A 15162-nucleotide genomic window follows, 5' to 3' on the forward strand; every position below is an offset into this window, starting at 1 on the left:
TCTGGGAGACAAATGTCATATTTAGTTTGAATGTAAGAATAAAAGCATAATGAATTACAGAGAAATGAACCTATGTTCTGTTTGAGGTCCATACCAAGTGATCATGGTCTTGAGAAAAATGAAAAAATGCCAAGAGTCCTGCATATAACTTTTATATATAAGAAGTGTTAATATCTGATTTGGTTAGTGATTCACCAGTAGAGTCATGGTTATAGTTACTAGCTGATCATTACCAAACACATTGTTATAAAAGTATATTTTTTTAATGTAAATGTTATTGCATGTAAGCAAAGGAAGTAGGTCCCTTAAAATAATGTCAATAGTGAAGCATAATATACTGTACATTACAGTACCCAACCAATATATCAGTCAGCTGTTATTATCTGCCTATCACAGATATATTGGTATCTGCGTGTATGTTGTCTGATATTAAATTCCCAGTGAAGTTTACTGTTTCAGTACACTAATCATTGCAAAAAAAAGAAGTGTGTTTATGTGTATATTCTGTACATATTATATATCCATATCTGATTTTTTTTTTACTCCGTAACATCAGTACCATCATCAGCCCCAAAAATCCAGTATCGGTTGGGCCCTAGTAGCCTAGAGTATATTATGTTATTTATGTAATAATGACACATAAAGGTCCCTGAAGGAATGTAACAGTTCATGTTAAATGACTTTATAGTTTTTGACGAACAGAGCTGTCTGTTCACAGAGTGCAGAGTCTGTATTTTCTTGTAAATATTGTATAATTAATACTTAATTTATAATGTACTTAAACGGTTTATTGATAATATATGCAGGCATTGTGAACTGTTTAACATACCCAGGCATTTTTAATACAGGTCAAAAGGCTACAATTACAGCCTGGGGAAAAATAGTCCATGTTCAAGCAAAATGTCCTTAAATCCATGGGTCACAGTTGGCTCCTGTTCAGTGTGTTATTGCTTGCCTAGGCAATAGTAACTCATGTTGCAGTCTCTCTCTGGTAAACACACAGTCATAGTGCCACAGGACTAATAAACAAACCCAACAGCCAATGAAGTTGAGAAAGGGGGAACAAATCTCTTGAAAGGAAATTTTGTTTGAATGTGCCAAACATGAACATTACAAAAAGTTAATGAAATCTTTCTTTTAGTAAATGCAGACTGTGAGCAGATCCTAAAACTGGAAAATGTAAACAAAAAAGTAACTTAAGTGTCTTTTACCTTCTTTTTTTTTTAGCAAAGAGGCATATCCAAAAAATATGAGGACGAATGTTTGCAAAAACATGTGGGCTGCTGGGTTTATTTTTGTCCTCAGAAACATTTTGTGTGTTTCAGCCAAGTTCAACATGAGGGGCTGCCTTCTCATCACCAGTCGACAGTGGGTGCTTCACATTTACAGGTCCTTTATTCTTCTCAGCAGTGATTTCCCAGTGCATGCAGTATTCCAGAGACTTGTAAGATTTATTAATTTTGGCATGTGTAGTCCTCATATTTTTAAATGTGCAGAAGCTATCATAAATATTGGAAATAAATGGCCTATTTTAAACTATAATACTTTTATTAGACCTCTTGTTTTGTGCTGACACCAGTACATGACAGCACTACAATATACTGTAAGTTTAACAATTTGTCAAATCTTTGCTAGAGTAATGAATATATTTTCTCTATCTTGTTTAATATATCTAATACAGTGTCTCTCTTTGCAAAGTGCACACTTGAATGTGGCATCAAATAAAAATGGCAACTTGTTTTATAGCTGCTTCATCTTCTCTTCCTTCTTTTTGCCCACTGTGCTCTGCTGATCTTCATTACGGCGTTCCCATTAGTAAGTAGAAGGTGAGGGCTACTATGAGCAGTAAGCAGAGGGGAGAGTTGAAGGTCTGGTAGGCTGTAGAAGGCATGAAGAGGTCCTCGTACTTATAGATGCTGATCATATGGTCGCTGACTGGTGGATTGTCGATGTCATGCCTTGTGATGGAACCTGGAAGAAGTTGGAAAAAGTTAGATGATGTAAAATGTCAGAAAAAAAAGATTGTTGACTTGATGACTCTGTTACTCACCTTGTATGGCCGGTCCCCATGCAAACAGGTAATACCATGACAGGTGTAAGTCCACAAGTGTTTCCTCTCTGGGAACGTATAACGGCCGCTTGAAGCGACAGGTCACACGGTTGTTTTCAAAAATGCCCTCTTCGTCTCTGGCTGGGTTCCGCTTGATCTCCTTGGCCCACTGGCCGACATTGTAGAAGTGATGAATCCGCACGCGTCCGTTATCATCGTGCACACAGCCCATGACATCATCGCCTCCCTGAGGAAACAGGAGACAACAAGAAATCAAAATCAGTGTTCCAAAATGCCAAATATTAATTTGTTATGAAAAGATAAATTTTCGTGCTGCTGTGGTCCTGCTTGATGTACAGGGTGTCCACAAAGTCTCTTTACGATTTAAAAAAATCATTACAAAAGCAATTGATGAGATATGTTAATCAGATTTGTTCTATGTGCTCAGTGGTTATCAAAGTTTTTAATCACATTGCATTTGTGTATCGTGTATCGAACAAAGATACGGGACATCAATGACCTGAAGCAAAAGATCACTGATGCTATTTCCACCATTGATGAGGCTATGCTACAGTGAACATGACATAACAACATAAATTGTAAAGAGACTTTATGGACACCCTGTATATCCCTGGTATTATTATTACTAGTCATATTTGTATTATCATTATTGCTGTGATTATCATTGTTGTTATTGTTGCTTCTCTGTGACTTTCCGCCCTCACCCTCCCTCTTTCTCTCTCAACCCAGCCAGTCAAGGCAGATGGCCGCCCACCTAGAGCCTGGTTCTGCTAGAGGTTTCTACCCGATAAAGGGGAGTTATTCCTTCCTGCTGTTGCCAAGTGCTGCTCATGGGGGAATATTGGGTCTCTGTAAAATAAAAGGTACGATCTAGACCTGCTCTATGAGAAACGTGCCCTGAGATAACTTCTGTTGTGATCTAATGCCATATAAATAAACTGAATTGAAATGAATTGAATTGAATTACACAGTAGCTCCAAAATATAACCTCAGTCATAGTATGTCAAAAAATGATGGATACTATAACTGATGTTGGCACAGTGTTCTTTGGTAAAGGACTGTCACACACACACGAGACCTGAGACATATTTTCGCTCTTTCACTAAACTTTTGATAAAAGGCCTGATTATAATTTAAGGTTGAGTGTGAGATTATCATTTTAATTTTTTTTAATGGTCTAGTTAACATATATTGTACATTACATGTAAACTGGAAGTCAAACTCGATCTGTCATTTTCAGCTGGTGAGAATATCAAAAGACATCTTGGAGGATAGCCTGTTAATTGCTTTGTACTAACTTACAACTGGTTAACTATATAAATTGAAGTTGCGTTATTATGTGAGTATCATAATAAATCATAGATACTGAGAAACTGCCCAGCACTGGTTCCACCTAAACATAAAGCACATACAGTTTATCAGTGTGTTGTACTGCCCCAGATCAGACTAGACACAGGAATATCTGAGCAGTCTAGCCTGAGAGGTTGTGTAGCTGCTCACCATTTTCTTGTCCGAGGAGAAACCTACGGCCACCCAGCCATCAGTATCTGCACTCATTTCATACTCCACATCTGTCCCAATGCGACGATAACTCAGAAAGTAGTCACACGTCTCTGCATCACACCCTGGCTTCCCATATCTGCACAGAGACAAATACAAGCCCCTTTTCAAGAAACATGATTCACTTTCAGTAGGGTTGAATGACCACAGATCACAGTTGGAAAAACTCCGTGATCCACCACATTAACAATAAAATAACAACTGAATTCCTTCATGATTTCAGAGCACAAAGGCTAGACAGTGGGGAGAGTTCCCATGTTTAGCTCCAGCTTTCTGAAGTGAGGACACAGCATCTAGGATAAAGGAGCCCGGGGGAGTACATCTGCACTGAATCTGTTTCTGGAAAGATGTATCCTTCTCTAACCTTATGCATCCTTTGGTTACTCCACAGTCGATGACTTTGATCTTTGCAAAGGGATCCACTGGTGGGGCGGTGGGGAATGGATAACCTGCAAAAATACAGAAACAGCACTCTATTAATAACAAAAGATGGTCAAAGGGCCAACTAAGGGAGGGGGGGTGTTTCTGCACTATTTGTGTGTGTGTGTGTCTGTGTGTGTGTATGTGCGTGCGTGCGTGCGTGCGTGCGTGCGTGTGTGTGTGTGTGTGTGTGAGGAGGGGGTGGGCAGCTACCACCGGGGGAGCTGGCCTGGGTGCTGAAAGGCCGTGTGCAGTGCAGAAAGGTTGAATGCAAGACTAAATGTAAGGCACATGTACAGTTTCTGCTTGTAGTCTCTGTTTATTTGTCTTTCTGTTATAAATGCACAGTTTGTTTATTGTGCACGAGATGTAATCAACCAACCGTAAACCTGTAGTAAATCTAACTAGACCCTTACCGTCATCGGACAGATATCTGGACTCCAGGAACTCGGAGGCGAATGTGCTGTAAGAGTCTTTGTGGGGCTCCTGGTGTCCCGGCTCTCCGTGCTCCCCGTGGCCGGCCCGGAGTGCTCCTTCATCGGTGGGGCTCGACGCGACTCCCCACCATCCGCTTTGGATCGACAACACCAACAGCTGCACAAACATCCGCAGGGAAATCATAGCCACTTATATAAAAATCAGCGATAAAAAAACCCCGACTAAACTAGCCTTGAATCAAACCGGATCCTCATTATCGTTTGGATTTCGGTATATTCGCAGGTCTCCATCCTCAGCGTCACCAAAACCATCTCCGCATCCTGACCGCCAGTCCGGCTGTTTATTCTCAGAGATGAGGCGGATATAGGGGGATTCAGAGCCGCTGACCGTGTGATTAAGAGGCTAATCTAATCCTAAAATTACCCAGATTAGTAACCGTACCATCTAATTCAAATACACGCCAATAATCCTCTTTTGAAATCCGAATCTAGATGCTCACCAGTGCTCATTAATCTCAACATATTTCCAGTCGAAGGATTGTACTGGCTGGATAAATGGTTTCGCCCGGCCTTACTCCTCTCTTCCTCCTCAATCAGTCACAGTAGCAGCCAATGAGGAGCAGCTACGTGCTGTTATTGGGATCAATCAATTGGGTATTATTCCTCATATAGGCACTAACTGTAATGCTCAGAAAGACAGCCCAATGAAGATGAGCCAAACAAAAACAAAAGAAAACTGATTCAAAAGCCACCCTAACCCTAATCCTAACCCAAAAAGATGATAGTCTATCAAACTACCAAACAGTTTTCAGTACTGTTAGCTAGAAATAAAATCAATGTCAATGCCAGGGCCACAGCAGGATTTTAGTAACCAGCATCCCCATCCCCTTCCCCTAGACATACAAATAAGTCTCTCCTTAATTACTAAACTAGACTATTTTCATATTTTCTATACATTTAATTTCACAACTTTAAATATTGTCCAATGCTGACTTCTCCACACTGCCTGAAATAAAACTCTGGTGAAGAAATTATTTGGCTATTTGATAATGTTGGCCTAATAGTAGTCTAATTTAATTATACTGTGTCTCAAAATACCTTACTGAAGTGAACCTAAAAATACCCACCATGTGATCATTTCTGAATCTAAAATGTGAAGTTAGTTACTAAAAGCCCCAAATTCCCAGAACAAATGCTAAAAGGACTTCACCGCGGTGTAATCAATCAATCAGGTCTGTTTATTGCATTACTGCATATCATTTTGTTCAAATTATCCCTCGTTTTTGTTACTTCAAAAAAAATACTTCACTATCAAAAAACAAAACAAAAAAAGACTGTAGCATGTATCCCATAACTGTCATAATACGTGTATTTTAATACAAGTCTAGATCCAGGTGTGGTATATTAATATCTATATGATTGTGAAGCATTGTCTCTGAATGCAATCTGCTTTATACAACTTAGTAAATTTGGTTCATAATGTCACCATGGGAAGGTTCTCATCCCCAAAATGTTTAAGAAATTCATGCATGTGTGCTGATGTATACATTGTAAATGTATCAATGTGAACTGTTTCAATTTAACAAAAGTGTTATTCTCCTCAAAAACATTGTCTGACATCGTCTCTGATATATTTCAACTAACTCCGTCCTCCCTCTTTCTCAGTGGTTGTACACAGTCCTGCCACTTGATGGTGATATATATACATTGTTGAACTCTATGCTCCAGTTGGCACGCAGAGGCTCTGCTTAGGCTGCTGTCTATCTTTTTACCTTTTTTTTGTTTTATACCAGAAAACACAACCACTTTTTAACTGATACAATGCATTATCTTAAATATTGGACCATCAAGATTATGTTGTTTGATGCATCACCTTTTTAGTTTCAAGTTAAACTTGGTGACGAGTAAAGTTGTGCCTATATTTGCTTACTTTTGATCAAATACCTAAATATCGATATTGCAACAATATTGTATGAATAACTATTGGTACATTCATTAAATATTTGCATAATGAGATAATGAAGTAAGTAATGAACATCACTGTCTCATCCTCTATACAAGTCATAAAGGCAACGACACACAGATTCCTGGAAAAAAATATAATACATATTATCTTACTGGTTCTGTGTCAAACTGTTCCAAAAGCAGTGTGAAGTATCACACTTCCATCTACAAAATTAAGCTGAATTTGGTTAAGAGAATAAATTAATCTATATTGTTTGAATTCAGATTATTGCAGAGTACCTAAATTGTTTTGCATATTTGGTCAAAATATAGAATTGAGTCAAATATCCTGGGAGTGATGATTTTTTAAGCATGGATAGCAGGTGAGGGAGCAGGGCCACTTTGCTGTTCGTGTCTGTATCCTGTAGGTGATGCTGGTGTTACACTGTGTGAAACCCAGTGAAAGTGTAAACAGACAACAAAAAGTGTCAGAGAGATTAAAGGATGACTGACATCCATAATCACAAACACACAGAGGCACACAGAGGCACACACACACTGGAACACACATCCATATCCAAGTCTGATGGTGTCTGCATGAAAAGTGATGTGTAAAATATTTCAATATTAGCACCTATTAAATCAAAAACCTGTAGCATTTGATCTCATTTACATCCTGAGTTTCCATATATGTTCCAGCAATTGTCTGTGTGCACGTGTGTGTGAATCTGTTCTTTAAGGCGTATGTTGGACTGTGTCCAGGTCTTCGAGAGTAACCACTCATGCATGAAAAACATGCATGTTTTTGTATCATGCCTCTGCACATACGTGTGTGTACAAGTGTTTGACCCTTAACCCGTCCTCTCTTCACTCTGCAGAAACAAATCAACCTGATCAATCGCTCCTCTTGTTCTTGATGCGCCTAATTATCCCTCGTTTATCCTCCTATTATTTCCACTTCTACCCCAGCCTTCCCGCTCTCTTACACTCTCTCTCCTTCCCAATTACCATTCTGTGTAGGGGCAATGCTTGCTGGGTAATGAGGAACTCTGGGCGTACCTATCTTATCTTAATAGCCTTAAAGGGCCACTCATTAGCACAAACACTCACTCTGTCCCACACACACACACACACACATATACACACACATCTGTCCCCGCACATCATGCCATAGAGAGAGATGGAGTGACAGGAAGAGAGAATTAGCGAGGGGCTTGATGGAAACAGGAGGAGAGAGAGAGAAAGAGAGAATAAGACGGGAGAGAGGAAGGGGATAGCGGGAGAGATGCGATGAGGATAGGATGAGGTGGGGGGGGGGGGGGGGGGGTCTGGTAAATGTCAGCAGTGTGTCTCCTGGGCCTGAGAGACGAGTTAGTGACAGGAGAACAATGGCCGCTGGATCCATTCAGAAACACAGCTGCTATGAGTGCATGCCTGGACCTGTCTTCTGCTTAGCCATCAACAGGCCACTTGTAAAGGCAGAGCTAAATACATAAACGCACACACACATACACACTAATACATAAGTGCATGCCTGTGCACACTCAGCCACACATAATTGTGCGGCTGGACATACAAGGTAAGCCCTGGATGTTATGAAGGATCAGCAGTGATGTGGACGGCTTAGTCAGGGCTGTCAGTCAATAACAGCCCCTGTAGACATGTGAAAACTGGCCAATTGAACATAAGTCCTGCATATTCATATCTACTCTTTGCCAATGCCTCTTTTCCTTTTAAGATACCTCTGGCTATATTGTATATTTTTCTCTTTGTCCACAAACCCAACTGAAAAAGACCAAAACCAACAATGAATCGATCCTACCAACAAGTACTGTCTGATACAGCTTATTTCTCTGTCCGGACCTCCACTATTGTCCATAATCTTCTAATAACACATCAGTGAGCCTCACTGTTGCACTGGGTGATGTATTTCACATTTTACATTTGAGTCAGACCCAGAAGGTCAGTTCACAAATCTTACCACTGCTCTGAAGGTTTTCCCACAATCTTCAAAGACTCAAAATCCTCAAAGATTTTAACACAAAATAATAACTTTAAAGTTGTGCTGTGTTGTGCAAAACAAGAAGAAATGCTATTTCCTCCTACGTGGACAGAAGACACAATTGTAACTGGGAATTGAGTCTAAAAATATTTTATTTTCAGTTAGCAGACAATGTTTTTATCCAGATGATAAGAGGATACTGAAAATGCCTTTAGAATGGCAGTCATTATTGTTCAAAGATCCTCAGTTATTTATCTGTCAGAAAATTTGATGCTTGAATATATGAGAGGCACAAACTAGGACTATTCCACATAGTCTGTCTTGCTGCTGTAAATGCTAACAGTTATGTAGTTACCGCATCTGAAAATAGTCCTTACCTTTTGAGTAGTGCTTGTTTGAAAGTACAGTACCCATCTGTTTTATTTCATTATTTAACTTCTCCTTTTTTTAAATTAAATTATATTGTTTATTTTAGTGTTTTTCTACATTGACCATAAGACAAATATAGAACAAGGCCATTCTTTTCCTTAAATCCAAGTCTGCCTTTTGATTGCCTCTGTATCTCTAGCAGTTAAAAATATCTCATCTCTTCTCATTCCTTATTTATTACCACTTTTTGGTATTGTTTGATTCCCTCAACAGGCTGCAGAAGTAAACCCCTGGGGGGGTCTTCCTTTCTTTTTTTTGGCATCAGTGTTGGATACCTACCACCTCATTCTACATCGGACAGTAGCTAGATCACTTATCGACTCCACTCTGCTTATAACGCCAAGCTATTACCTCTGTCTCTGACTCTCTCTCTCTCTCTCTCTCTCTCTCTCTCTCTCTCTCTCTCTCTCTCTCTCTCTCTCTCTCTCTCTCTCTCTCTCTCTCTCTCTCTCTCTCTCTCTCTCTCACACACACTCACACACACACACACACACACACACACACACACACACACACACACACACACACACACACAAACAGTCATTAAGTGGGTGTGTGATCTAACTGCAGGGCTACCCACCCTCAGGGCTTCATTTAGGAGTTGTCAGAAATCACTTTACTCACAGAAGACAGTAAACTCTACTGGCATGTTCTTCTGTCAGTAGAGCCAATGTGCCCCCACCCTACCCCTCCCACTTTCACACCCACAAAGACGCTTAAAACGCACACCTCTGTACACTAATTGGGTAGCGCTATGTAATAGTAATGTATGAACAAAAGTATGTCTGTCTCTTGCTTGTTTGCATACATTGTTTGGTTTGTGCGGTTCCTCTACTCTGGTCTCTGTGTACCAAAGGCTGAACAGTTCCATTGTCTGGTCTCTGTGTACCAAAGGCTGAACAGTTCCATTGTGCTGGTGAAATGTTTGCTTTAGAGATAAGGAGGCACAGATGAGACATCGATCAGCACTCATTAAACACCTTCAACTGTGGAGGCACATGCACACAAACACATCGTCATTCACATGCACGCGTTCAACTGCATGCACGGATACAGATGGCAAACACAGGAAAATGTATTTAAGCTTTGAATGCATTTGATCTCATTCCAGCTTCTCACACATTGGTCTCCTGCCATGTGAGCAACTCTCAAAGCTTGTATTAACAGCTGACTTAAAATACTTGTTGTCAGTAGACTTATCCATTAAGCTGTGACACCGTTCTCTCTCCATAGACATTCTGACTGACCAGGGCCTTAAGCAGTGATTATGGTGTTGGGCAGTGGGAGCTGGGGGCCACACCGTCATTAGTCTGGTTAATCAGAGCCTTGCTCCAGGTTAAGCTCCGCAGCCTCAAGAGACAGGCTGATGAGCTAAGAGCCGTGCCCAGCTTACAGTTCCTGGGTCTGGGCTCCAGCAGCTCCCCTGGCCCCTGCCTGCTCCAGCCAGTAATCTATAACTCTCCCCTGGAGCGCCACACGGAGGCTCAGCCTCCTGGACAACACTGACACATGATGCATGGTAATGAGAAACACACAAAATGACACACTGTCACACACACACCTGTTCGCACACACCCACACTTCCCACTGATGCAGTGTTAACCCTCCTGTTGTCCTCGAGTCAAGGAAGGAAGTGAGGAAGAAGGAAGGAAGGAAAGGGAGGGAGGAAGAAGGAAGGAAAGGAGGGAGGAAGGAAGGAAGGAAGGAAAGGAGGGAGGAAAGGAAAGAAGGAAGGGAGGAAGAAGGATGGAAGGGAGGAAGAAGGAAGGAAAGGGAGGGAGGGAGGAAGAAGGAAGGAAAGGAGGGAGGAAGGAAAGGAGGGAAGAAAGGAAAGAAGGAAGGGAGGAAGAAGGATGGAAGGGAGGAAGAATGAAAGGGAAGGAAAGGAGGGAGGGAGGGAGGGAAGGAGGAAGGAAGGAAGGGAGGAAGGAAAGGAAGGAATGAAGGACGGAGGAAAGAAGGAAGGAAAGAGGGTAGGACAGAGGGAGGAAAGAAGGAAGGGGGGAGGGAGGGAGGGAGGAAGAAGGAAGGAAAGGAAGAAGGAAGGGATGAAGAAGGAAGGAAGGGAGGGAGGAAGGAAGGAAAGGAGGAAGGACATACGGAAGGAAGGAAGAAATGGAGGAAAGAAGGAACAGTCAAAACAGGCGGGGTCAATTAGACCCGGAAAGACGACACGAAGGTTAACTATCATCACTGAGTTTCTATGAATTTGCTCAGGCTGGCTTCAATATCTCTCCAAAAACAAGAGAGTGATACTGTGTACTACCAGTTAGCAGTGACCTTGACTTAATGACCGATGTGATTCGACATCTAAATGCTTAACTACCTCTGTCCATGGGGTGTGGTAAGAACCAGCTCAGCACAATGAGTGTATAATGACCACAGGGACTGTTGGGTTTTCAAACAGGAACCATCTAAACACACACACAAACACACACACACACACACACACACACACACACACACACACACACACACACTCATTTACAAACAAATTCCCATGAGGACAGAATGGCCTCAGCTCAGCAGGGACCCTCCAGAGAGTCTCTTCTGCCATTGGCCAGCCTCCTCTATCCAGCGTCCCCTGTGAGCTCATTAGCCCCAATCATAACCACTTCCCTATGTCTACTTTACACGCTCCATCCATCGCCACAGTGCCACACACAAATTACACTCTCCATCAGCATCGGACGGATGGTGTGTGTGTGTCTGTAACTGCAAGAGTGTATGTGTGTTTAAAGGACAAGGAAGGTCACAAATCCCTGTGAGACCCCAACATTTCCCAGCAGACTTTGCAGACCCTAGTAGAGCATAGAGGAGTGGGCGGGAAATGGGATGTAGGAGAAGAGACGACTGAGGGTGAAAAGTAGGTAGAATGAGGTTAAGAAATGTGTTTTGAAGTGGACAACCAGGTTTCAGTTCGGGGCTCCTGTGCTGCTCTTTTGTGCTGTGTGACCCAGATGAGCAGCGAGGGAGAGAAAGAGGAAGGAGGGTGTGGGGAGAGAAAGAGATAAAGAAAGAGGTTTTTCATTTAAAATATGAGTGTAGGCTGCAGACACAGGAAGGACCCCAGAGAACCACAGAATGGGATTAGACAACAAAGAGCCCCATCATCAGTTTAGTGAATAGATCTGTCTATCTATCCCTTTTATCGCCCCCTGCTCTCGTTTTTTCCCCAGCATGTCTTCCCCTGTTAATCAGCCTCTCATTGTGTCATTACCTGAACCTGTAGTCTTAATCAGAGGGTTGGCACAGACATCATCGCTATCCACTGCCCTTCTCACACGCGCACAAACACTAAATAAACACATTTTAATGCGACACCAATCATGTCATCTACTCAATGAGCCCTCCTCCCCTCTCCCTCTGTAGCCCACAGCCCAAACATAACACATGGACGCCCGTCTCTCCCGTCCATCAGCCTGCCGACACACTGCCGGTCTAAAAACATGTGTGTAAGTGTGTGTGCATGGCTTTCTAATGTGGATCCCGAGGGGAGGAAAAATGATTTCAACTCAGTAACCTGAATCACCTCATATCCCAAATCTTTGCTGCATGAATACAAGCAAACACACACACACACTCCTATGCATGTCAGCGAGTGTGTATTGATAATGGCCATTAGCATATTTATTATCATTGCCAGCCTCTTATTGTTTGTGCGCTCCATTAATCTTCATCTGCTGCCTGCCGGCTGACAGCTCAATCTAACAGGCCATCACTGGGCACTGGGGCACACACATATACACACACATATACACACACACACACACACACACACACACACACACACTAAGAATGCATAGTTGTACATAAAGCATACTTGCATCAACAATCGAGGGGCATTGTCTCACACATGCAGACACACACACACATTCAGACAGACAGCGTGATTGACATTCACCCCTGTGAGTGTAATCACCGGAGGTTATCTTCCCTAGCTGTGTGGGGGTCTGCTCAGCTTCTCCAGTGCAGCACTGTGGCATCATATCCCGCGGGATGCAAGCTCCTTCTGTGCCATAGGTGGGCAATGGTGCCCCTTGATCAGGGTGTACCAAGCCAGCCTTCCTCTGTTCCAGAAATGCAATGATGTGTATCCCAGCCCTCCACTCTCATCAATATAGACCCCATCCTGAGGTTGCAATAGCCAGTCCCCACCAGCCCCTACACCAAACACACCCCTCAGGCCAACATCTGTAAAGAAACAAACACTCCTTACGAGAGGAAAAAACATTAGAATCAGAAAAATGCAGCAGTAAAGGGGGGAGCAGAAAGAGCCAGGGTGCTAAACTGTGCCTGGTTGTGTGTGTTTCATGTGATGACAGCATGTGTTTGTGCGTGTGTGCGTGAGTGCTCATGTAATGTGCTCTCAAATGTTAATGTGTTTGTTTAAAGCCAGTATGACTGACTGACTCACAGTTGATTACTGGGTGAATGAGTGCTGGAAGCAAGCCAAGTTCAATGGGAGGTCTGTTCTCCTGTTGCCTCTTCCTTTCTCTTCACTCTCTTCTCCCCCTCCTCATCCTGCATCATCCTGCTTCTCCAGGAAGAGAAACCAGGGAGACAGGATATCTGTGTGTGCATGCATGTCGGTATATGTGTGTGTTAAGACACTTAACATACAGTCGCACATAAATGAAAGAATATTCAAATGAGTCCAAAATGTACCGTTGTTCACTACTACAGTCCCATTGTTGATTGAACTCAATGCCATATAGCCTATTGGCCTGTCTAAAAGGAATAGTTCAACAGCTTATTCACATTCGTCCCTAGAGTTAAATATGAATATTGGAGGCAGGAGGCAATTAGCTTTAGCCTAACAGTCTGAATGAATTGTGATTATGTCTCACATGTTAGCCCATTACTTGTTGGGTGGGGTATTCTGTTTTGTTTTGGTCTAACTAATCAGTAGCGAGTGACAAATCTGTCATTTTCAGTTGACATGGAGGTTTTAGTAGCAGTGGCTTGCAGTAAAATGTCATCCATGCTTGCCTCTTTTTTTCAAGAAGCTTGCTCTATGTAGTAATATTATTTATAATTTCACCTACAAAGTTCTGATAAGTTGATTGTTTCTCCAACCAGCGTAAACAGACATTATCTGGCACAACACTAGACCTATCTGAGTAAATCTAAAATTCGAGAAGCGATTTGAGGTCTGTAGCCGTGCTAGTTAAGCTTAGCTCAGCATAACGACTGGAAGCAGGTGAAAACAGCTAGCTTGGCGCTTTCTGCAGTTCAACACCTCTAAAGCTTCATAATTAATACACTGTATTGTGTTTGTTTAATCAATACATGAACGGAAATATATAAATGACAACCTGGATTTAGGGGGAATTATGTGCTTGAACTATTTCTTAATGAACTCAATTTATCAACCGCAACAACTTCTGTGAAGCATTTCAACCTCACTGATACAACACAACTACATGAAGTCACTGCTCCTGGCTGTGTGCTTGCCAAGTAATAGCTTGTTTCCCCCCTCCAGTCTCTTATTTACCCTTTAAAGTTAAATGAAAAACTGTGTTTTTGTATGCAAGGGATCTGGCTTAAACATAAAAAAATCTGTATGTGTGCAGTCTCAGTTTAAATTAAGCTTTTACAATAAACATTGGAAGCATATCTTTGCTCTGCAAACATTATTGACTATTTAATCTAATCAGTGAGTTAGATATTTATATTTCTTTTGTTTTTTCCATCTTGTTATCTTGTATTGTTTCATATCTGACTGCACTCCATCAATGTTGGTGGACATTTCCTCATAACTTCTGAAACAAGACTGCCAACATTTTTATTTATAAACCTACAGTGAATTAGATGATGTCTGGTGTGTGAAATCTATGGACGAGTTTATCTTTAAGCTATAAGGTAACTTAATCCATAACACACAGGGTAGAACAAGTCGTAATGCTTCTCTTTCCTGAGCCATAAAGCTATTTTTATAGAGGCTATCTATAATATTCCACTATCAGAGATTATAGAAGTTTTATTGTGATCTCCCACAGAGAGTAGAGTTTTATGTAGCTTCAGTAAATCATTCTTTTCCTCCGTTATATCAGCTTCTAAGACTGTAAGAGTTGTGCAGTGTTAACATTTATGAGGTATAAGCTAATATATTTGAATAGTTTATGGAAGCAGTAAAGTGTAAAATACATAATTTGCTACCATGTACCATGTAAAACGGCTCTTAAAGATGAGCTGTGAATACAAATGCAGATTCTCTATTGTTTAAGCACATTCGTGACCAGAGACGCTCTTTTTTTCTCTCTCTCTTTCTCTTTCTCTGTACCATCACTAACAGT

At 41.6% G+C, this 15162-nt stretch overlaps 1 protein-coding gene across 1 annotated transcript; it reads right to left on the minus strand.

The window, feature by feature from the left end:
* Window positions 1–190: 190 nt before the first annotated feature.
* Window positions 191–6366, minus strand: LOC133983177 (DOMON domain-containing protein FRRS1L). The gene is made up of 5 exons (XM_062422160.1): window positions 4468–6366; window positions 3996–4080; window positions 3572–3710; window positions 2051–2297; window positions 191–1971 (listed from the first exon to the last, which is right to left on the minus strand). Exons 1-5 carry the CDS (start codon window positions 4670–4672, stop codon window positions 1799–1801), a joined length of 849 nt encoding a protein of 282 aa, XP_062278144.1. The 5' UTR covers window positions 4673–6366; the 3' UTR covers window positions 191–1798.
* Between the last annotated feature and the right edge of the window lie 8796 nt (window positions 6367–15162).

Source organism: Scomber scombrus, chromosome 7 (genome assembly GCF_963691925.1).
Source record: "Scomber scombrus chromosome 7, fScoSco1.1, whole genome shotgun sequence".
Lineage (NCBI taxonomy): Eukaryota > Metazoa > Chordata > Actinopteri > Scombriformes > Scombridae > Scomber > Scomber scombrus.

What these genes read in the sequence shown, in the direction of transcription:
- LOC133983177 (XM_062422160.1), bottom strand. Translation starts at nt 4,672, where the DNA reads ATGATTTCCCTGCGGATGTTTGTGCAGCTGTTGGTGTTGTCGATCCAA. An exon ending in CAGATATCTGTCCGATGACG is followed by an intron (nt 4,081 to 4,467) that starts GTAAGGGTCTAG and finishes GTATTTTTGCAG; the next exon opens with GTTATCCATTCCCCACCGCC. An exon ending in ATGGGGACCGGCCATACAAG is followed by an intron (nt 1,972 to 2,050) that starts GTGAGTAACAGA and finishes AACTTCTTCCAG; the next exon opens with GTTCCATCACAAGGCATGAC.